At 41.7% G+C, this 25,503-nt stretch overlaps 1 protein-coding gene across 1 annotated transcript in view; it reads right to left on the bottom strand.

The window, feature by feature from the left end:
• The window catches only part of LOC146377132 (dolichyl-diphosphooligosaccharide--protein glycosyltransferase subunit STT3B-like), a 76,674-nt gene that overhangs the window by 36,840 nt on the left and 14,331 nt on the right, over positions 1 to 25,503 (bottom strand). Inside the window, exon 2 of the mRNA XM_084942753.1 lies at positions 299 to 407. Within this exon, the coding sequence (XP_084798879.1) occupies positions 299 to 407 (109 nt within the window). The remainder of the gene's footprint in view (positions 1 to 298; positions 408 to 25,503) is intronic.

The following is a 25,503-nucleotide window of genomic DNA, read 5'->3' as shown; positions in this document are numbered from 1 at the left end:
AAGCTCTTACCTCCCCGCTTCCCCTCGGAGCTGTTTAGCCATCCAGCCATGCTTTTGTTTGTGTGTGTGTGTGTGTGTGTGTGTGTGTGTGTGTGTGTGTGTGTGTGTGTGTGTGGTTTTAAGTGAGCCGATGATGGAAGATTCATCATGATAAGGTGACTCTTGAGAAATAAGGACAAAGAAAGAGGTGCAGTACAGGCAGAAAGTGCACACAGTGCCTCATAACCCTGAGTCAGGCATCTCTGACTCGCACCACGCACACAAACACACTCATGCACAGAAGACACAAAATACTTACCGTGCCCCCAACTATCCTACCCAGAGGATACCAGGCTCTTTCATCAAACCAGTTGAGGAACTCATAGAAGCCATTTGTGGTGAGGTGGTGAGTCGACCTGTAGTTGAACCTGAAACAATCAACCAGAGACAAGATAGTTAGACACAGTCCAGGACCTACGAGAGACAGTTCAAGATCATGGTCTCCTGACAACGGGGAGCTTCAGTCTGGCTTCAAGTAAATAACCGAACAGCTGCTTCTTATAAAATGCTTTTCTACTCTGCTCAAGCACTTAAAGCTCTTTATACAACATGCGGCATTCACACAAGCACTTTTTTGGACATTTAAGTGCCTTCTAACGTTCACACTCTGATGAACGAATTGGAGAGCAAGTTGGATTTCATCATTTCGCCCAAAAGTATTTGACTCGAACAACCAGGGATTAAAACCACCAACCTTATAAATATAACATTTACTTATTTTAAATGCAATTTAAAAAACAAAACGTAATGAATTGATTTAGAGTTTAACTACCATTTTTTTGTTTGTTTTTGTTTGGTCCGCTTCCAAAGGAAGGGAGGAAGGAAGTGTGTGACCTCTAAAAGTCCAAGTGATGGGAGTAAACGAATCAATCTACTGACCATCAGCTAGCAAGAATAAGAATGAATACAGACAAAAGTACAATTATTGATTCTGCTTATATGTCTAAGGGGGTGAAAGTTTTATGAACTTTAAATATGAATACTGTGTAAAAATAGAAATGCTGCCAACGTGACTTTAATGACATTGTTTTACAGGGAAACTGCTGAGCTTGGAAGAATGATTTTGATAACCTGGATGCCTCTCAGTTTCTATCCCTTGCATTTTAACATATAACTACCTCCCACTCACTCTCCATGTCATTTTACAATACAAAACACCTCTTTATCTTTGCCAATTTCTAAACATTTCTCATTATTCCTGACATGAGGTTCAGTTCCAGTCACGGCTAGCAGATCACATAATCATCATTACCTTTGGAGCTCTTTGCAACGACTAAGATAAACAAGCACAGCACGGCTTCCCGTTAGTCTCCTAAATATATAAACCCTCCCCTGCAGATCCACGTAGCACTCACTGTGGATGACACTCGCCAGGGGTTCAGTTCAGTCACCTCTGGTTTCATATGACTCCCAATCTGCGTTGATTGGTTTATTTGTAATGATGTAAACAAGTAATGGACCACAGCCAAGAGACACCAGTCTAGACATGTATTCAGTACACACGTGTGGACACATCCAACACCTGTGACACGTTTTTTTTTCCTGGGGTATCTAAAAAGAAATATAGCAATCTATAAATGGGATCTGTGTTTCTGTTTCATCAGGGAGTTAAATGTTTTATGAGCCACTGGCTTAAAGCATTTACACTGTGCATGTCCTCACTGCGTCTCTGAAAATATCTTCCATGTTTTTGTAAAGCAAATGGAGACCACAACTTTAACCTGAACATGTTTCCAAACCTTATGCAAGTGATTTAAAAACATCATTCGCCACAAGGCAGGTCAAGGCTTAAGGTAAGTAGAGGCTCAGAGAGTGGGTGATATTTAATGCACAGAGTGGATTATTTTTTTTAAATCTACTAAAGAAAAACCTACATTCAAACCAGATGTTCCTTAGAGCAGCGGTCCCCAACCCCCGGGCCTTGGACCGGTATCGGTCCGTGAGTCGTTTGGTACCGGGCCGCGAGAGTTGAGGCTCAGGTGTGAAATGTTTGGTTTTCAGGGTTTTTATCGTTTTTCAGCGTTATTTTGTTATCGTTTTTATCGTTAACTCTGTTTTCCTTGGTCTTTTCACGTGTGTTATGAATAAATTTTCTTTTTTTCGGTACCGGTACTAGTTTTATTTTGTTGTATTTATCCGCGACACCTTAAAGGCCGGTCCGTGAAAATATTGTCGGGCATAAACCGGTCCGTGGCGCAAAAAAGGTTGGGGACCGCTGCCTTAGAGGGCACAACTTAGGGTTCAGTCTTTTCCTACCATTTCTCAGCATTTCAGGTCTGAGAACTTGCTCCTACTGCCCAAAACGTTGCAGTATGCTATAACAGACGTCTACGTGTAGGAAAAACTGGCCTTTATTTCAGCATTTAAACAGAGCCAGAACTCAAGAAGTGAGGTCAACAGCTTATTCAGTAATTTTAGCAAAAGTATGGTTGTGTGGCAAAATGCAATGGTCTTTTTCTTCGCCTTTGTCTTGCTAACAGGCAGAAGATGCTTTTTTCGTTTCCACAAACAACAGTAGCTGTAGCTCTGTATTCGACCTATTAACAGTTTGTTGCTGAGAAACCATCAGCACAGGACATCATTACATGGAGCTGAGCACTGCATTTTTATCAAAGTCAGGTCAGATCCGTGCCTAGTTTTCCTGCAAACTGCCGGGTGTGACCGTATTTGTATCGGTCCCCAATGGTTTGGCTGCACCGTTAACACTCGTATGCAAAACCAATTACTGCTAATTGAAAGGGTTGTTGGGTAAACTGGCAGAAACTTGCCTCATCCACACCTTCACATACTACTGTGCTCTCAGCTGACACCGTAACAGATGCACAGCTTCATTGCAGTTTTTTTTCCCCTCTCCAGTCATGCTCATTTGCTAACATTTTCACTTTTACCTTCTTTTTCTTCCCCAGCCTTCTGCCTGCCTGTTGTTTACAGACAGTGAGACTTTAACTAGAGCAATTCAACTACAGCCCAGACTATAATTAGATGGTTCAGGTAGACAGACTGCTGCTATTGTACAAATCCTGCACGTAGCTCTTAGTTTCCAAGCTGAGACTACTCAGCAGTTAGTCTGCTTGTCCCCTGAGCCTCTCCAAAGTATTAGAGTGCTCAATACAAACTGTCCCTCCACGAAAAACAGAACTTGATGGAGGGATTGCAGCATATGGCTTGCTCAGCCCCCTTAGGAGTGAGTTCTAGATTGAGGGTACGTGCACAGATTTTTATGCTCACTCTTGGAGGCTGATTGGAGGAAAAAAAAAAAAAAAAAAAAAAGCAATGAGAGAAAAGGAGCCTGTACATACAACAGAAGTCATCCATCGTGTGTCTGCTGCCCTGGTTCCTCCCTGGTCTGAGAAAATTCCTCTAACTTTCCTCTTACCATTACAGTCTGTGAAAGCCAGCAGTATCCTAAAGCTTTTCAGACAGCCAGTGGATGGGCTAAACACTCACCTCCCACACTCAACACTCTGGATGATGGGCTCTCAAAACCATTTCCAGCCAGGATGTCAGATGAAGCAGAATTCTGTCTCACCCGTGGGATATGAGCTCATTAAAACACAGAAAAACTTCTTTTCTTTTTTTTTTTTACTCCCCAGAAAAGGCACACTAGCCTTTCTAAATTCAGTCAAGGACATGAAACTAACTCCAGCTACTGTACCAAACAAAAGCCGGTGAATGAGTACCTTCTTTATTTTTTAAATCTTTCTATGCTAAAACTCCAGCTTGGTCCCATCCTATTCCAAATAATAACACCAACTAAAACTGGTATCAGAGACTTAAGAGCTCAACCCAGATAAGAAAATCTGATCCCAGCCACACAGCACTACAGGCAGTGTGGGCTCTTGAACCCCAGAAGTTTACACTAAATGAGTCAACGGGGACTTTTAAAGTTCTACGGGGAAATGTGTTTTTACACAATTGGATTTTTTTCCCTGTATATCAAGGTTTTACATATTCAGAGTGTCATTCAGTAAATTATAGAGTCTGAGTTGTTGGGACTTCAATTTCTTGCTCCATGGCACTGATCAAGGTTTGCACCTTCAAAACTTAAACACTTCAGGGCTCTAAATTAAAGTAAGCAACCACACCGCAGTCTTAAAGGTCAAAGCTGATTGCATTTATGGGAACTAGACAACATTCTCAATTTTGAACAGGAGTGTAAAAGTAAAGGGGCGATAGGATGATCGAGTGAGCAGCATAAACCCAGCAGTAATTGAGTTTTCTCATTTCCACATATTTCTTCTGTTTTCTTTTCTCACCTGAGGTTTTGGGATGTCTAAACAGGCTGATCCTTGCTTAAAACATGCCTCCGTAAAATATGTACTTCACAAAGTGAACCACAATACTGCAGATAAAGTCCTACTTATGTCAGGCCCTTCCCCATGCCTGGAAGATAAAGTAAAAAAGCAAATCTAAGATATATGACAGCACTATTGGCTGACTGAACTCTGCACATTATTCACTCTTTGCTAATAGCTTTAGGGTGGGGTATACAGAGAATATATTCAGATGCCCATTTGTTCAAATCCACTGACAAAAACCAATGAGCTGTTTTTCCACTTAAAGATATTACTCAAGTGGTATATGTATGAGAGATCCAGTACAACATCGAGCCTCAAATCCAGCACTACGCTTCCATTAGCAGCAGCCTTCTGGGTTAAATACGAACATCTCTTTTCCAGAGTAGAACAAACACTAATCACTCTCAGCCATTCATCAACAGATAATTAAGAGTTGGCTAGAAAAATTATAGTCTGTAAATAATTCAGAGCCAGCAGAAAGCTTTACTGCACTGAGATAAATCTATTTTACCACAGACAACATGTGGTCTCGCTCGGCCCCCGGGGGGCAAAAACTCAAGCAATGAATGAAAAACTATCGTTGGGACAGATTACCATGACAACACCTTCTGCAGGTCGTCTGGAAATTGCAGCAAAACGCTGTCTGGTTGTAATTTCACAGGAGTACCAAATGCATGGTCTGTACGTGTATCCATTTATTAGTACAGTGTCTTAGAGTCTCCATTTGGATATTTTCTTGTCTTTTATAGGGATCCACTGATTGTGAGAGACCTGCCACTCAGTGTTCTGAAACAGTATCGTGGTGGTAGAAGTAAAACTTCCAAGAAGAAATGCCTTTTAAATCCTGCGAAGGGCACTCAGGTGTGATCTGAGAGATGGCTAATAGCTTGTGTTGTAGGCCGCCACCACCTGCTCAATGATCACCTCTGTTCATGTTCACAGTGGACACAAATGGCGTCTAACTGAACATGCACTTCTTGGGAACTCTCTCAGGACCAACTCCAAGCTGAAAACTCCATGAGCGGTTCAATACCCGTTTTGAGAATTTAAGCAGCCTCTTAGATGAGAGGTGAGATGTAATCAGAAGCAAAATAAGTAAGTCCAGCTCTCTTCATCTGAAGCACAGATGAATGACAAGACTGACAAGACAGATCATCTCCGGTGTGCTCATTGGCTAATGACTTCTGTTTGACAAGCTATTCAAAACAGGCCTTCATAAACCAGTGAGTGATGTCACAGCAGCTACTTCCAAGAGTGGATGCTGATCATTTTTAGCTTCCTTTGCTTTTTGTTCTTGTTTATTTCTCCTTCTGTTGCAGGGAAACGAAGCTCTTCAAGCCTACATTTTTCAGAATATAGGCAGCACAAATGTGATGTGACAACAGATAGATATTGGCACCGACATCAGTAAATGTCATTTCACTGTCAATATAACAGTATCAGTCAGAGCTGATTTCTGCAGCTGAATCAGAGCCATCGTTTTAGGGCAGAGTGAAGTCAAATATAGGACTCTGCTTTATTATCTCAGAGAACAAGGCCTTTCTCCTCGCTGTGTGCGCTGAAAATTGGCCTGCTGCATCTTTAAACGCAGCAGACAGCCAAAGTGCAGCCAAAGCGAGGGCAGCGTCCCCTTCTAATGACCCGCGCCACGAGGTTTTCCAAGGACAGGCGGCGCAGCGGCAGCCTCCACAGGCTGATCCTGCTTCCCGCTGCTTTCAGATGGTGCGTGGGGGAGCTCGACACAGGAGGACTGAAAAACACACAGCTCTGAGGAGATGACAGGAAGTGACATCAAAGAGATGAATGCGCAGCTGTACACTTCAATCTCACACACACACACAGCAGATGATATACACACATAATAAAAAAATAAATAAAAAAAAAGGCATGCATGCAAAAATATTTACACAAAAAGGTCCCAGAAGAAATAATGTTGTGGTGTTGACATGCCAAGTTAAGAGTGAAGGATCTGTACAAGGTGCATGAAGGAAACAAAGGCACCAATGTGTGTGTCCTCCATAACAACATACAATAAGCACTCCAAATACTGCATGCTGCCTTGTGTTGCTCTGAACTTGTTACAGTTCAGTTAAACCATGTTTTGTTTTAACCAACAGCAAAGCAGCACTTAAAAGAGCAGCCTTGTTGTCATGTAAGCCAGCCTGAGTCTAGTTTTCCCATTGTTTCACTGCTTCTGAATCAACTTGTTTTCAGCAGATGTGACCCGAGTATGTGTTTAAAATTAAGGTTCCGGTGGGACACTCAGCGAATGACACTTTCCAAACCATCTCTGGTTTCTCCAACCTGCACACTTCAGTCCCAGAGAAATGTTCAATCGGCCACACTAAAGCAAATCCATTTGAGAGCGACAGCAGTACACCCCAAAATCTTATATGTATTCCCAAACCCTCGAGATTTAAATTGACAACAGAAATGAAATGGCTTCTGAAGTGCTGTCATGCATAAAATGCTCGCGGTACAGAGAGGCAGGCAGAGAGGTTTCTCCAGAAGTAACACAGCCGTTTCTACTGGGACTCTCTAATCCTTCACTTTGACTCTGCTTTAATCCAAATAAAGACACCATGCTTTCCTCTTTCCACCAAGTCTTAAAAATCAGCTTACTACACAGAGCAGGAAGTGACTGGTCTAGTTAGAGACAGGGAAATTTACTGAAAAACAACTTCTAAATTTCAAAGCACAGGAAATGAGTATTCATGTCCATAACTGAGATCATTCAAATGATTCCATATTACAGTGACTGATGTTATTACAGTGTTACGGCTCCAAGACCATCGTGTGTGCGTTGCAGGAGTTGTTTGGCTGCACACTCAAGAGATGACCGGAGATTCAGAACACCTGGCGAGTGTTCTGCCAGGTTATTTAAGACCCCGTCTCTTTAGGCCTTCACAGTGACGGTGTTTGTGCCATGCCAGCATCACTATTTGGGTAGTCTTAGTTTGATTAATTTTGCACCCAGATCATGTCTTGTACGGCTGCCAGCAGATCCACACAGCACGTTACTGATGTAACGGGTTGGAATTTTCTCCATGAACCAGGTCAGATTGACTCCTTTTTGTTTTCAAATATTTATCTATTGCTATTACACGCTTGGGTGTCTTACAGCATGACTATTATGTAATTTCTTCCTCGTCTTCTCTTTTACTGGCAGTTGGCAACCCATTTAATTATAGCAGGTAGTTGTACTGCCCTCTAGTATAGGAGAATGTAATTGTTCTGCCCGTTATTCACACCAGTCGCTTAGAGTACTAATCAGGTGGCACCAGATAATCTTCCACGGCACACCTGAGTGGTTGGGGAACACTGAGCTATGCCAACTTTTGTGTACAGCCTGTGTGAAACACTTGACCTACACTAGTCTGCTAATGTTACTCTAACTGCTGGTAGAGTCGACTCATGCTGCTAAGTAAAGTGTGATTTCATTTTCTACTTTTTCCCAAAAAGATATTTTAAAAGATTCAAGATATTTTTCCTTGAAAACTTGTTAATAATAAAGCCACCCTCAAAACTCTTTAGACTAACAGGGAGACAGTGAAGTGTAACAGTAAATGCACTGGATTTGACATAAAAAGCTTTAAAGCCCACAACAGCAGGTGATTTGCTAAACTAACAATGACTAAGTTAACAGACTGTTGCAGTCACTGCTCACACAACACGTGCAGGAATGCAAAAGAACCACCAACAGCAGCTTCGGCAGTCAATGAAAACTGAGTAATACCCATCAGCAGGTTATCTGCACAGAGCTTCATATCAACCCAAAATATTGACACTTTTCCAAGAGCAAGTCTGGACTCCTGCAAGTTAACTACCAGAACGTGGACTCAGCAGGAGCCCAAAGCTCAGGTTGTGAGAATGATCCCTGAAAGGGAGAGGCAGCCACAGTTTCAAAACACTGCTGAAGTGGAGGCTCAGGTCAGAAGGGCAGCGGGAGAAACCATATCAAGCTCCGTACCGTGCTGATGGGTACTCGGCACATGCACTGACATGAGTGGGCAGAGGGTCAGAGGCCCCTGCAATAAAAAGTATAAGAGCGCATTCTCTCCACCTATCAAGCTCGTGTTTGTGTTTGTGTATGAGGTCAGACTTCTGTGAATGCTTGATGAGATGGGTGCAGCCAACATGAAAGAAATGGAGCTCTGTTCCCTTGCCTCTCCCTATGTTCATAAACTGCAAACAATCCTTTAAATCACTCATCCTCACCAAACTCCACTGGCCCCATTTTAAGTAAAACCTAATTTCACAGTCCATAAAGACAAGACAGAGGAGTGTGTGTGTGTGTGCGTGTGTGTGTGCGTGCGTGTGTGTGTTCGCGCGCGCGCTGGGGGTTTCTTATTCTCTTTTTAAACTGTTGCATTGTTCCGAGTCTTGGCTGAGAAGTGATCTACCAGGGGAGAGGGAGAGGAGGAGACAGAGGGAGGAGAAGATGAGCAGAAACAGGAAACAGGAAGATGGGACATTAGTTCAAATGAATGTAGGGAGGAGCAGGAGGAGTGCGGAGGAAAGATCCGAGCCAGGCAAGAGGGGAAGACGAGGATAGAGGGTCGGAGTATGAAAAGGCTAACATTTTTTTTTTCCATCAAATTTTAAATATGCTCCAAATGAACAATTGATAATTCATTCATTACTGATTAATGTGGCAATTATTTTTTCATTTATTTTTGTGAGGAAAATAACAAAAAGAGGCCATCAGGATTACCCACAGCTCAGCATTATAATGAATGTAAATTAATGACCAAAAATGCTGGTAATTAGTTTTCTATTAGCCAAGTCATTCATCAGCACGTTTAAGCCTTAAGAGAGTTTGCATCGTGCAGCAGTATTCCAGCCCCTGGAAAAACAGACTGAGGCGTTACACTGGCAGGGAGGGATTTATGGTCCCACATGTGCCTGTCCACATACACGATTCCAGTCAGAAGTGAGAGAGGGGTTTTCACCCACCCCAGATGCACTCCAGTGGAGTCCTCCATCTGATTGGGCGTTTGGTCCGAAACAATGTTCAGGTGGGTGGATACACCCTCAGAGTTTCTGAGTACTGGAAGGCAATCAGTGCTACCAGCTTCACCCATCACCAGTTTCAATAAACCAGTGTGTGCTGAAAGAAACACTGGAAAGCTGAAAACACAGAGCTCTAGCAGTCTGACCTGCAAGACACAAACAGATGAGTGTGGATAGTACAGTATGGACTTTTGATTTTCACCCTTTCTTCTGAATCCACCTGTACTGTGGACTACAATAACTAAAAGCCCCTCCAAAAAAACCCACTAGCAAGTAAGAAAACTGAAAAAAAAAAAAAAGGATCATTGATCTCTTATTGTGTTTGGTTGGTTGAGCAGGCATGAAGTGTGGAAGTCAGAGGCTAAGAGGAAAAACAAATATGGTGGTTTGAACGCCAAGAGAGGAGAGGGACCTTGCACAAAAGCATAATCAGATAATAATAATAATAATAAATTTTATTTATGAGCACCTTTCAAGTCACCCAAGGACACTTTACAATAGGATAAAACACTTAGTAAAACAATGGCAGAATAAGAACAATAAAACAAAAGCACAAGATAAAATTAACAAACAGTGGATTCACAATGAATATGTAGATTTGAACAGATGAGTTTTGAGTTGGGATTTACACTGGGGGAGAGAACCAGTGTTTCTTATTTCTGGGGGCAGAGAGCTCCACAGCCTGGGAGCAGAGCAGCTGAAAGCTCTGCTTCCCATCGTGGTGAGGCGGAAGGAAGGTACAGCAAGCTGGATAGAAGAAGAAGATCGAAGTGAACGGGCAGAACAGGTAGTGGTTAACAGGTCAGAAAGGTAAGGAGGAGCGAATTTATGAATGGCCTTGAAGGTGAGCAGAAGAAGTTTGAATATTATCGGGAATTTCACAGGGAGCCAGTGAAGTTCCTGAAGAACGGGGGTGATGTGCTGGTAGGAGGGGGTTCTGGTGATAACGCGAGCAGCGGAGTTCTGAACCAGTTGAAGCTTATGGAGGGATTTTTGGGGGAAGACCGTGCAAAAGAGAATTGCAGTAGTCAATACGGGAGGTAACAAGACTGTGGACAAGAATGGACGTAGACTGGGTGGAAAGAGAAGGAAGTAATCTGTTAATGTTGCATAGATGGAAGTAGGCAGAACAGGTGAGATTATTGATGTGAGATTTATAGGGAAGTGAACTGTCTAGGATGACACCAAGGCTCTTAACCTGAGGAGAAGGGAAAACTGTGGAGTTATCGATGGTGAGTGAGAAATGGTTCGCCTTCAAAAGGTTTGATTTGGTGCCAATAAGGAGGATCTCAGTTTTATCCTCATTGAGATCACGTCTCATCAGGTTCCTGAAAATCCTATATTATGGTAAGCAGTGGACAAGCAAGAAGACACAATGAGGATATGAGAATAACTCCACCTGAGCATTATTGGCCAATTAAAAAAACAAAAACCACCACAAAAGGTCAGCACAGGTACGAATCAGAGATTACCAAAATCACCCACAACTTTTCCCTTAATTTAAATAAATCCAGCAAATGAAATGAAACAAATTCCAAACTTAAGCAACCAGTGACCCGATGCTGAGCATGCAGCGAGGATGCTGCAGACAAGATAAGAAATCATCAGAGTGCAAATTACCGTAGGAAATGGTGACCCTCATTCATTGTCTAAATCACCTTCAACAGGCGTGGGGAGGCAGCAGCTGGGGCCGGAGATGGCTCTTTATCATATGGCCAGAAACAGAAGCAAATTCGATGCATGATATTTTACCCCCGGGCCAGCTCTAATAAAAACTTGCTTTAGTAATCAGCCAGGAAAGCACGATCATCGGTTATCTGATAGCTCGAGCCAAATATTACAGCTTCAAGCTGAGGAGGTGCTTTAGGGCTACAGCCACACTATTGAGTTTTCATAATAATAACAATAATAATAGCTTATTTTCAAGGCTAACAGCAGAAATCAAGAGCCCATAGCTCACCAAATTTTTCCACCACTGGAAGTACATTAGCTTGTGGCCGCCTGAGGCTGGTTTTATGAATCCTCCTGGTGTCAAAACAGGGATTTTTCACATGTAAGGCAAATACATTGACCCCTAAACCAGAGAGACATTGTGTATGCTGATGCAACTGCATTTATTTCAAAACTGCATATATCATGAGAATTGGCACCGTTATTGAGGCCTTGAAACAGACTTGAGCCAATCGCGTGAGACGAGAAGTTGTGCTTTTTGTTTTATTGTGAATCCCACACCGTGGCCTCTTATTCTATTATGCTGCTTTTTTCTCCTCCTTTCTTCTTTTTGTTTGTGATGTTTATTTACTTATTTGTAAAAATAAATAAATAAATAAAATAAAATAAAATTACATGTACGATGTCATAAATTTAATATAAATATCTGGGGGTATCCGAGAATACACAGCAAACAAATCCAAACAAAAATAAAAAGAAACCCAAATTCAAGTGTTAGGGCTACAAGCTGTGCTAAGGATGGAGCATGTTGCCAGCACTAATTATGAAGCAGTGACAGAAGAAATCACTGACTGATTCCACAGACAGATGGGGGTCTCCACCTGTTTCAGTAATTGGTAGAATCAAAGCTACTTTAACTTGTTGAAACAGCCTCTGCCACCTACAACAGATTTGTTCTTGGAAATCATGAAACTGTGTGGGAGTCATATGAAAAAAAAAAAAAAAAAAAAGTCAGCCTTTTGCCTCTGTTATACTTGCCTTTTGTCTTTTAACTTGGCACACATAGAATCATGTGGGAAAATTACATTTTCTAATGTCTTCATACCCACACAGAGTGGGGAAAAATGAAAAAGCAGACTGGTAATTCTTGTACACAAGCCAAATATATCCTTTGTGAAACTTTGCGTTAACGCTGCTCTGGAATTGTCCAAGTGCCATGAAGGAGATTTTTGGGAAAGCTGCTCACCAGGTTTCATTTTTAAGAGATGACGTTTTAGCCTGTATATGCATTAATATCATTTCTGGAAGTGCAGACGAGGCGCCCATGTCTGCTCCCTGACTCTGTGTTATCACTCTTTACATGAACCCATTCTTGGTAGATGGCTACCACTGGTTTATTCATCTTTGCTAACTAATTACAGGTGTTTTACCTCATCATCACTGGTATTTCCTTTCTAATAGCATTTACTAAACTATGCCATCAAACTTGTGCTTCCTGTACATGTAAATGGCCAAGTCAGAAGTGTTTTCAGCCATTCTTATGTTGAGATACTATATATAATAATGAAAATATATCTGAATGCCGTCCGGGAAAACCCCTCAACACTAGCAGAGAGGCAGAGCTTGTTACTGCAGGTTAACTTTAGCTGCAACCGTTTTAATTTAAATGACTTGTGTTATTGCCACTGTGTTCATATTCTCCATTTTGTGACTGAAATTAAGCACACACACACACAAAAAAATCTGACTCAGAAAAGCCATTTGAGTCAGTAGCCTATTTCATGGTCTAATTCTCTGCACTTGGAGTCCATTTCAGAAAGTGATGAGAGAGAGAAAGAAAGCTTTTTAAAAAGGACTGCGATCACTGTTCCCTTCATCTCATCATGTAGTCTGATTCCTTACATCAATCTCTACTGATCGTCTGCGTCACAGCTGTCACTTCCTGGAGAAAAGCGCAAAATCTAGTTGAATGTGGATCTTCCACCTTATTTAAGAGACCTCGGTCTGCATCCGTCCAGTAAACCAGAGGAGCTGCACTATGAACACGCTCAGGATATTGTTTGCACTTAACCAATTGTTAGCATTACGATACGCGGTCACACAAAGGTGGTTATTAGATAAGTAGGTAATCCAGGGTTTCCAAATTTACCCACAAGTGCATTTACATGATGTTTGTGTTACACTACATAACCGTCCCAGAACAAATGAGAGCATGCAGAAAGCTCTGGAGATTATCTAGTAGCCCCAGCTAGATTATTTATCCAGATATTATCCATTAACAAAAAAAATGTTTATATATTTATAATTTTTGGAGATTCTGAAAACTATAAAAATCTAAAAGCAAGAAAACAACTAATGTTAAAACATATTTCAACCAGGAAGTTGGCTTACTTTCAACTTTTACGCTGTGTAAGGATTCAGAAAGGCTGTTTTAGGAACACTTGGAGATCACTATACTAGGGCTTAAACGAGGGCATTTCCTGCAGCCAACCAGGAGAAAGCCAGAAATAAAGCTGCTCATAATGATCTTGATTTTGATCTGCACACCTTGCTTCAGAGGATATTACTGTTACTATTTTCCAGAGAAATGATTGATGACTTGATCAGTAGACAGTGATTGAATATACCATGAAGTTCCCTCACTCAGCCACTAATCCTGCTTCCTAGTCAGAGTTTAGGGTCACGAACGAGTCTGATGACAAAACAGCTTCCTTTAACTTGGACTGCAATTGTCAGTTTTTGCCCTTTAAAAAGTGAGCTCCAAGTCACAGCTCTGACGTGCATAAGAAGATTAAATAAAAAAAATAATCCCCAGTTCATTCATTTAGCATTTCACAGCCACTGGTTCAACCTGGTCTAAAAATTCTTAAAACAGAACAGCAATGAAACACATCTTCAACATAGGCCTCCTCTACAATACAACCTACAGATACATCATGATACAGTTACTTTCAGGTTTAAAATGGGTCATTCTTTCAGTCTCATTAATTGGTCTTTTTAATTGGTCATTTCTATTTTTCCTTTATCTTCATCATTATGAATCATGTGCAAAATCATGCTATTGTTAATGTATGATTTAGGGTGGAGGACGATTCATCACCAGTACACTTTAATTATTATGTGTTCATCTATAACTCGTATGACACGAAAGAAAACAGCAGGGATAACTAATGCATCGTCGGTAACACCGATGAAAACAAAGGAGGACTTCCTGTACACCGAAGAGTGGATTAGTAAAACTGTTCCGCTCTCTCAGTACTACCATTATCACTTAAATACAAACAGTCTAAAAGCTAAAATAAATAAATAAAAGCTTAATCCAGCGCTTTATAAATGTTGCAGCGTTTTCACCAGTGGATTACAGCCTGGCAGCCTGCCCAGTTTAATTTAACACCTCCCCGTGTCCAACCATCAGGAGACTGATTCTGATTCAAAATTACATTTAAGCTACAGCCATTTAGTTAGCTAATGTACCTTATTGACCAAGCTTTTTTTTTTTATCAAAAAGAAAGAACCACTTATGTACACTGATTACAGTGAGCGTCGATCTCTCAACACCAGGCAGAAAAATGAAGCTAAAGGTTATTCAGGGTTCTTTGCCACTGTTTTGTCAAATAAACACAGTGGTTTCAACAAAACTGGCCTGTGAGCATAAATCCAGTGGGAGTTTTTCATGTGAGGGAAAATAACATTTCTATAGAAAAGTTTGAGAAGGAGGCCCAATGTGTAAAGGTTTAGGCCCCAGATTGCTTTTGGTGCACAGTGAAGCTGAACTAGTCTCCATTTCCAGAACAGAAAAGCATCTTAAATCCTATGAAAGAGAGGACGGCACAATGTGTGATCTGATAAGCAGACTAACAAAGCTGTGGCTTCCTTTCCATGTCTTTACTCTCCTCAATGTGCAGTTGCTCATCTTCAAGGACTTCAGCATGTGCGGCTGACTATAACTTTAAAGAGCCGAGGAGAAAACATTTTTCATAGGAGTCAGTAAGACTGGGAGAGTAACAGCCGAGTAATACTTTTTCAAAAACAGGTGATATGACACAAAATGACACCAAGTTTAAGTTAACAGGCCCTTGAAGAAAGTAAGTTGGCGAGGGCAACATATTAGCCTCCCAGAAGAGCATTCGTTGCAGATTGCTTTGACTTTGAGACCCAACAACACCCTGAAAGCACCTCTCTCCTGGACAAGGAGTCTATCAAATATGTATAAAGGGAATGTGCATTTCTGGAGTTTTGGAGCAGGCTGTAGATCCTGCTGCAGTAGCAGCGAGGAGGTGGCTGTTCAAACTGACCTGTGCAACTTGTACTGTGTTTGAAACATGAATTCAGTACATATGAGCACAAATGCAAATCCACTATGGCAAAATTTCTATAATTATGATGAAAGCCGAGTTCACAGGTTGGTTGGAGCTCTTGTTTTCAGCGGTGCTGGTTGGTCAGCGTGAAGCACAAACAGCCCAATGCCATCGTTCAGCCCATTGCAGTCCTGATGATTATTTAATGAGGAGTTGCTTTGCCTTTCCAACCAGCTGCTCAGCACTTCAGGAACAGATCGGAGGAGACGAAACAGAGCAGCGCACTCTCTTCACTGCACGCAGGGAGCAGTCATTCACACCGTCATAAGACGATCAGCCACACCCTGCAAATCAGCCAGTGCACATCTACCAGCTCACCTCAGCTTGTCTTTTCTCAGAGTCTATAAACCAATGATGGCAGGACAGGAAATCACTGGTCAGAGGTGCATATGGGAATGCAAATTCCTGTACTTGTCAGCTCCCTGGTAAAAATTCAGCTGTGCAAATAATACAGCTAATATTCTTTACGTTTACTACTGGAAAGTAAAGCAGGTAGTTCCCACATGTGCAAAAGGATCTGGCTTGTGGCTCGATCGTGGCTCAAGAGTTGGCTGTTCGTCTTGTAATCGGAAGGTTGCCGATTCGAGCCCCGGCTTGGACAGTCTCGGTCGTTGTGTCCTTGGGGAAGACACTTCACCCGTTGCCTACTGGTGGTTGTCAGAGGGCCCGGTGGCGCCAGTGTCCGGCAGCCTCGCCTCTGTCAGTGCGCCCCAGGGCAGCTGTGGCTACAATGTAGCTTGCCATGACCAGTGTGTGAATGGGTGGATGACTGAATGTGAAAAGCGCTTTGGGATCCTTAGGGACTAGTAAAGCGCTATACAAATATAGGCCATTTACCATGATGTGGCCATTTCATCTTGTGGGCCATGTACAGAAAATATCCCCTCTAGACTGTCCAAAGTTCTTATGTGAATAAAGCTTTAGAAAAGGTAATGGTCATCCCCTCAGGAGCCTGTGAAATTATTCATGAAATTATCCACTTCTGAAATGCAAGTCAGGGACTATGAAGAGACTGAGGGCATAAAGCCGAAAGTAGTACTACTGCTAATTTACAATACTATATCAGTGTAATGGTGCTTAGGGCATATGGAGTTATTCTGAGAGCCAGGGTTTGAACATACTCACGGGCTAGAGTCCAGCTACAACATCATGAGTTGCTTTTTAAAGCATTTCAAGCTCGTTATTAGCACTGACTAAAGTAGCTTTATGTGATTCCCAGTTCAAAATAATCTTTAAGCATTTCATACTGAACCTATGAACGAACTCAAAAGTTTCACAGAATCTGAAACAAGACTAAAAGCAAACAGCAGCTATCAGGGACAAATACCATTATCTCTTGCTTGTCATATCCAGTTTTAAAACATTCATGACATCATAAAATTAGGTAAAAATGTATTCATTAACATATTATATGTTTGTCTAATTTGTCGTTCATGTATCTTGATTGATATGGAAAAATTTATGCAATCTTTCACTCCAATAAGCCAACACTGCTTCCAGTCCAGAGGACACACTAATTACTAATTGGCTAAGCTACATACACTGATCGAGCACATAGTGTAGATCAGGGACATCAAACTCATGGAGGTTTTGAAAGGACCGATTCTGGCCCCTTGTGGTTTGACACTCCCGGCATATATGGGTACAATCACACCAGTAGTTTCCTTATCAATACCTTAAAGAAACAAGCATCTAATAATTCCACTCTAAACTGATAAAATGAACATTAACCTACCGCCAGCATAAAGCTTAATCAATCATATTCAGTGGTCCATTCGTCCTCCAGAGCACAGAGATGTCTGTGAGTACTGCCCACACTGCCAAGTTCTGCAAAGTTCACTTCATTAAAGAGTCAAAACAGAGTGCTGCTGCTGACTAAAGTCTCCAGCTGGTATAGTACATGCGACCACGGCTGGCAGGAGACAAACTGACCAGCCACTGTGAAAATTGACCTCCATTTAGCTGGTGGCTCGGTGCCATTATTCACGTTGCATGTCAGGGAAAGTTATTAAGTGTTTAGTACCCAGTGTGGATGCACAAGCTGCATGGGGAGAGGATGGCAAGGCAAGAGCTGACATTTCACGAAATTCAATTTAAGATTCCCTGGTGTAAATATGTATTGGTTTTATATACAAAGCTTCAAGTTTACTCCAAGGAAATCTGGCTGTAAAGCCACTTTCTGAGCAGTCATTCCCCAACTTATACACAACCAGATTTCCCTACAAATGTTAGCCATTAGCTTTACAAATCAAAGTTGGATACCAAAATCATGCTGGCTATTTTGCGACGCATAAAACGTGATGCATGTCAAGATCGCTCCTGTCAAATCTGCTCCTCTGGCAGCAAACAGGCTTTGAAGTGTTTGAAGTGTCTGCTGTGGTCTTTCATATTCTGCACTGTGTGATGAATTCATTTCCTTTCATATCAGTGCAGCCTTGGCCTGAGGCCTGCACTTTTGTGACTGCTGCACGTCAGCCTCTCTGCAATACCTCCATAAAAATCACGAAGCGCATTAAGAACACGGAGAAGACGGTACAGCAGGTCGTCGTGTGTGCTAACGCATCCTATAAAATCAGCGGCTGTGCTTGTACTTGACTGCATTCGCCCAAAGGATCCAAACCAGCATGAACCTGTATGAAAAAACATATTTGAACTGATGCACGGGACGGCTGGCTAGTCTTGGACTGTTGTGAACTATATTACTGATGCAGGGAACTCACACTGAGACCAGAAGTCTCTCAAGCCAGACTCGACACTTTCATTGGTCGCTGTGTGTGTCGTATCATTTTCTTCCCCATCTACATTCTGCATTTCACCAATCCTCTACAGGGGGTTGGCATTCCTGTTGTTGCAGTGTATTGTTTGTCTCATTTGATATTCTAGTCAATCACAGGGCTGCTTCATTATGGGAAAAACTAATCCCATGATTATGTTGCTCAATAAATAGTTTATTACCTTACATAATTATTCACTAAAGTGCATTCAATATTTAAAAAAAAATATTTAAAAAAAAAAAATAGAGTAATATTTATAAGGGATTTCAGCAAGGGAGTGAGTACTATGTGTTTTTGACCGTAAGCCTGTCGATCTGCAGCGGTCTCTAAGGTCAGTAGGGCATTGAGGCCACTGAAACATACCGGTTTGACGTGAATAGTGTGTTTAAAGATTAGAAAGTTCGGCACATCAGTGAAAGTCTGGTGGAAAAATCATGTGACTAATCTTTTTTTTTATAAATAATATGCCTTTTGTTTAAGGTTTGCTGAGCCCATAGAAATCCCAGAGCATAAGCACACTGCTCACCCACTCATTCCCTTGGCCTAAATTCTGACTCTCCTACACTCTGTCTTCATTCAGACTGAGGTCAAATTCCTAATGATAAATGGCACAGAGCTGCAGCAGTGGAAGCGGCTGCTGTGTGAATACTCATTTTAATAGCAGCCGGTGATAATAATACAAGGTTGCTATGTGACAGGCTTGCCATCACAGTAATCAAAGTGCAAGCAAAGCATAATGATTCCCATTATGGATCACAATAGAACATTCAGCCCAGTGTGGCCCCACAGGTCTGACTGAGGAGAAGTGATTTAAATACATTTAAAGTAACTGAAGCAATTGCAGTTTGTCATTGTGAGGCCTGGAGCGTTGTTTCCTAAATTAGAGGTCACAGGTCTATCTATGGTGGGTGGCTGCCCACATGATGAAGGAGGCAATATGTTTCCCTAAGTCTGGTTTCTGGGGCAAGGCTGTCCTATTTGTCATTTGGCTCTCAGGCTCAAAAAGAAATTCGCAGCCAACTCCTGACAGAGCTTCTCCCTCGACATGGGCTCGCTTTTTACAAGAGTTAAAAAGCTGCTAAATTGCTGGAGGAAAGATAGGAGCTCAGAATTTTTTCTTTAGACTACAGTCAAGTAGTGTTGCCAAAGACTGAGCTAAAGTCATTCAAATATGAATTTCTGCATTTCTTTATACGCACCATCAATGCAATCATGCTGTGAAGTCAGCATGCAGTAGGATCACCTCTGGGGCCATATGGGCACATGTGATCCAACATGTTATGGAATTTGTTTACACCATTTCCCCTAATTAGGGCTGGGCAATTAATGGAAAATTAATAAAAACTGATAGATCCTCCAATCAAAATAATCTACCTGTGGCTTTAGTAAAAGGCAACACTGAACAAAAAGATGTCAAGCAAGGAGAAACTGCTTCCAATGCCACTTACAGTTTTGGTAAAATGAGGTATCCCAGCTATAAAAGCTGAGCTTATTTACAGAACAACCCGACAGTGAGCTGAGCTCAGAGGAAAAGAACCAGTCTAGACCTAGTCTAGCTTTGTAAGATACACAGTTCAAAATAATCCTCGTTTTACAGTGAGCTTTGGTGCAGCCCCGCAGTTCAACTTCTGAAATGAAAAGAGCCATTTTAGCTGCCGTCTCAGGCCCCGATCAGACGAAAGTCTGATCGGTTGCCCTTTGGTAACCTTCTGCAATTATAAATCCAAATCCATGTATTTGAATATGCAGATAGCATGAACATGTCCAGCAACACAGACTGCTACAAGAGGGAAACAATTTCATCATTAGGTACTTATTGTGGGACACTGGAGTTAGCATTTCAAAAAGCCTGAACGTTTGGCTATCAGAACGTTCGGCATTGGAGGTTCCCTTTAAAAGATTGTATGATATTAAGGTTTGTACAGAGCTGATCTCTGTGGGTTTAAAGGTCTGTTTATGATTGCTGGATGTCTGAACTCTGAACATCACAGCTGTGGGTGTTTTCTATCAGGACATCACTATCATGCTTCTACATCAAAGAAAACATAAGACAAGCTGTATTCAAATATCGTTGCTATGGTTACCAACAGTCCTTTTGCACTTTCTGAAAACAGTAGTCAAAGTGTTGATTTGGTTATTCAAGTTTAACAGCCACCTGTCTGGCAGCCACAGACAAGCAGTCAATAACTGACTTGGAGTGAAAAATCTTGCAGGGAATCTGCCACACTATACTTTCCAACTAAAACCCCTAATGGAAAAACTATGTCGCTAACACTGCTTTAAGATTGCATGAGGTGAATTTGCTGCACCCATCCTGGCATATTGCAGGTCACTCTCCCATAGTCACACAGCAACATCCAATCAGCAGTACAGACTGGATGCTGCACATCCTTTATATGGAAACCCTTTAATCTGTTCCCAAGAAAATATGAGCAAAATGAGAAAACCACTGCTATCTTCATCACCAAGATCCCCTATTATCACTGTGCTATTCACATCACTGCCAGGCTTACATGTAAGAACCCGTCGCTCTGCTGGGAGTCAAAGAGAAATGCCGTGACGAGAGATGGAGAGAAAGTGCGAGAGTGAAGCAGACAGCACAGGGACAGGGCTGGCTGCATTAAACAGACATGCCCAGCTAGAATATCTTTGACCTGGTGAAGGCATAGCACCACAATGAAGAAGCAAGGCTAGCTCGGGCTATTAAGGAGAGAGAGAAGACAGGAATGGAAGCAGGAAAAATTCTTCAGGTTTACTGTTGTCTTTTGTAGTGAACTGTAAAGCTATCTAACATGTTGCACAAGCTCCTTTGTGTTTCTTGTCAGCTATAAAACCAGGACAACGAATTTGTAATCCTGATAAATATTTATCAGTGACAGCCACAGAGACTGTTTGTTGTCACATTAAAAGATTAATCAGCTGTGAAAAGAAGGCGACACCGTTCTGATCATTTTAGCTTTGTTGTTACGTTTAATTTGGGTAACAACATTTCTCTGATGCAAAGTTAGCACTGTAGAAACTCCCTTTAATATGCCGCTCATGTGGATCTAAGATGAGGAACGATGGGGCGGAATATCAAAGAAGCACAGCAGAGGAACTCATGCGCACTTCTCCTCTGCAGGCCTGACCGCAGCTTTTTCACCTTTCCCTGTACTGCAAGCCATTGCACCTTTCAAACTTCTGCTTTTAGGTCATGCTGTGAAAATTAGTTGTTATGAGAAAAATATGTGTGCAATGCTTTAACAATTAAATACAGAACTACAGCAAATAGGTACCATAATAGATTTATTATTACGGAACATTACCCAAATCAGCTACAGCACGAGTACCTAGCATCCTTAGCTAACCCTAAACTAATCTTTACATTTTTGCACGTTAGAATAGCTGGAATCCTGCTAGCTTTCCACATGATAACAATTATGTTTGTCAACTGTAGTCATCAACTGTAACTGCTGTTATTTACTGCATTGATTTATCAAATTAATTATATAGTTATTGGACTTTTAAAAGATGTCTTTTTGCAGGAAATTTCCCTCAACTTTAAATATAATTTAAATGAAAAACAAAAGAAAAACAGGTAGACATGGAGTGGGACAGAGGATTGTCCAATAGGCAGTTTGACTGTCAAGCCCATCTTACAATGGTAAATGGCCCGTATTTGTATAGCCAATACATGCGAATTTGCAATTTGTGGGGCATTTCAGGTGCAACAAAAAGCCATGCAGAATTCACGCAGATTTCATCATTGGACAATGAGGATGGGTGTCAACATGGAGGTTCATATTAGGGCTGGGCGATATGACCCAAAATTCATATCTCGATATTTTTTAGCTGGGTGGCGATATAAGATATACATCTCGATATTTTTTTAAAGCCATAAGTTAAGAACAAAAAGAGAGTTCTTAGTCACACATTTTGTCCCAGATGTCACACAGGCATTTTTATTTACATACAGCATAGATTTACATGAAGAAATTATCAGCATTTATTAAATAATCATGCTCCATAAATAAAAGAAAACAATGTTGTTTTTGTGCATAACAAAAAGCTCACAATTGTGCAGTCAAAATGTAAACTAACAGACGCTGAGCATAATAACAAAGACAGATTTCACAGCTGCTCTGTTCCCAACTTCTACCGCGTGACTGACAGCCTTGAGTTTGAAATCCTCTTTGTAACCACGTCTCTTAACAGGTGCCATTTATGGCCCTTATACACACACAATACGGTAATATTACGTTGAAGCACAGTACGTATCACTCCGCGAGGCTCCAGACTACGGTAGCCGTAATGCTCCGACAATCCATCAAGCAGTGCAGCTCCGTAGCTTACCAAAGTCGTACTAAAACATTTTTTGACAGATTGCTGAGCGCCGTGTACCACCTAAAATCGGTTCGCGGTCAGTAAGCACAACCAGAATTCATACATAAGGCGCGCTGTCAACTTTTGAGAAAATGAAAGGATTTTAGGCCGTGCAGCCCCTGTGGGCTGCATGTCGTTAGCGTGGTTAGCTCGCTAACACGTTGACGCCGTCCAGCCCCACATCTCGCTAACGGAGATTTGCCGTGTCCATCTTGTCGCTGCCTGCAGGTGACGCTATGGGGGAGGAGGGGGAGTTGTGTTCAGTGAAGGAGAGGTGAGGCCGAGTAACGTTGCGTAGAGACAAAAGTGGACGAAAGAGAGGCAAACTTGTGGCTCCACAAGTATAATTATAACGTAACGTAGACTATATCGATATAAAGGATATTGTCACATCTTATATCTCGTATGAAAATATATCGATATTTTTTAAAAACTCGATATATAGCCCAGCCCTAGTTCATATCCCTGCCTGTTTTTTGATGATTCGCCCACACAGAAGTTACATTACAGTGGACCAATCATGCATGCGCCCTGGCAACAGTCTTGAAAAAGACTTTCAAGTTGTATAAGAGGAATGACTACTGCCCGAATACCGTCGGGTCTCCAGTTGTCTTTGTTCACAACAAAGTATAATCCAGGCTTCAGAGCCTAAGGTATGAAACATCATTGCCTGCAGGCACACACGTGGACCCACCATGGACTCCAAAGACATACTGTCACTCCTACTATAATCCAAGGGCCAGATATCCTGAATGTGGCAAAATATAATAGCACAATCGCCAAACACACTCATAGGTGCGATTAGTGCGATTAGTTTCCAGGTGGTTTCAAAAGTTGTGTTTTCTAAACACAGGAGCAGTCAGTGAAATTCAGATATGCTGTTCAACAGTGCATTAAATATCAGCACAATTAGCAGTAAACTGCACGTAGCAAATGTTTGTGCATCAGTTTGCACACTTTGCGCCTTGAGAAAGTAAATCGCAAAAACACACATGCAACACCATTAGAGACAAAACTCTCACAGTTCCCACCTCTGAAACGCAATCTTGTCACTGCTCTCTTTGTAAATACAGACGGTACTTTCTTTTGGCCAAAGCCCAGTTTGCACTGGTGGAGCATGTTAGTAAATGTGGCCCCAAGTCCACTGTGCTGAGTTAGCTCAAGGATTCATGTGTAGTTGGTGTGTTGCAGTACGGTTATTAGCAGGCACAGATTGAGGTGCAGAGGAAGATGTTCACTAGCCGATACTGAAATTTACAGTCGGACCCAAGCAGAGACTCCCAGAAACAGAAACTACAGCACCAGCTGAAGCAACCAGTGCCTCGGACAGGTGAAACAGCCTCCAAGACAAAGGCAGCTGCAGGCACAGGCTCACCTGTGGAAACCTTTAACAAATGTAGCTCTTTCTAAACAGATTTCATTGTCCAAAAGGTTTTTTTTTTCTGTCACCTTTGCTGAAGCTGCACTAAACAGTGAATGAGTCTGAGCTTGTTCGGAGGGCTGAAAGCTTGTCGTAATGAAAAGCGGTGCATTTCATTTATAACACAGGACAAGTCATATCCCGATTATCCTGTTTAAAAAATCCTTGAAAGGCAAAAATTGGCACTGAATTACAATTCAATTAATCACCCAGCTCTAGTGTTACTTATTACTTTATGCAAGTGTGAGACTAGAACAAGTTAAGTATTTCTCTGACAGCATGCCATTTAATTCAAAGCGACTCTAAATCAGAAGCTGACAGCAGGTCTAAATAAGTGGGGTTCCACTGCTGAACCTTTGACAAAAGCCACTATGTCAAAGGCTTACTCGTACACCACACACACACACACACACACACACACACACACACACACACACAGGAACATGTTTATCCAAGTCAGTGGATTTTTCTTTTCATGCTCTGAATCTAATGGATAGGACTCTTTGTGTAATTTACACAAAATATATTATATAGTTATAATCCAACAGCCTACAGAAAGAAACAGCTCCCGTCTTTGTTTGTTTTGCCTACACACTGTAAAGATAAGGGAAATCCTAAAGTCATCAACGTGCATGACTGGAATGAGCTCTTAATGACCATATGTGAAAATAAAAACACGTACAGCAGCTGCATTAAAAAGAAGAGCTGGCAATTGAGATTCAGATAAAGTTTACAACCTAAATTACTGAAAGAGAAGTAAAAGTTTAACTAGGAGTTTGCATCATGCTAGTCTCCACAGATGCAATGTGTCAGATAGCAGGCCCGTCCCTCAGCTAGATGTGAAACACAGACACACATTTCTCTCGTGATGGGGCGTTGGCGCTCTTTGGCAGGATACAGACAGACTGTGTCGTGTACGTCGGTCTGCCTTCAAGTTATTCATGGGATTAAAATTAATTAGCAACAGCTGATATGAGCTGCCGCCAGTCACGTTCGTCATTTTAACAAGGGAAAGTGTCGGACAGCGCCGCTGGGAAAGAAGAAAGCTGCTCGCTGACTAGTGACAAAGCAAATCCTCTTTTTGCTGAGAGTCGAGATGCCAAATACTATTTTTTCACATTTCATCTGCATTCATATGTAGAGTATTCGAGTTTCAGTGTAATGCGAACTGTGCAGCGAGTTACAACATTTTCAGGCCTGAAGTGCACAAAACAAACAAAAGCTCAGGCAAAGATTTGATTTTATCAGAAACTACCAAACTCAGGTGTGTCAACTGTGATGTACTAATGACAAAAGCTCAACTGATCCGTGTCATATTCAAACATCGAGTATAGACAAAGCAGGGACTCCTTCAGAGGCACAGAGGAAGAAATCATCAGGAGGAAAGTCCTCCAGCCAGACTGCATCTATTTACTCATCAAATGAAGCATGGCAAATCTCACTACTTATGCACACAAGATCCAACAGCAGTCATTTGGTCCCCGACAGATAGTGAAAGGGCTCAGATGGTTACAGATGACTTTCCTCAATGTAATGGGACAATCTGCAAGCGCAGCACATTCACTCCA

Source organism: Perissodus microlepis, chromosome 11 (assembly GCF_051167445.1).
Source record: "Perissodus microlepis isolate ML-2025 ecotype Zambia chromosome 11, ASM5116744v1, whole genome shotgun sequence".
In the NCBI taxonomy this organism is placed as follows: Eukaryota; Metazoa; Chordata; class Actinopteri; order Cichliformes; family Cichlidae; genus Perissodus; species Perissodus microlepis.
This window is presented reverse-complemented; position numbering and strand designations above follow the sequence as displayed.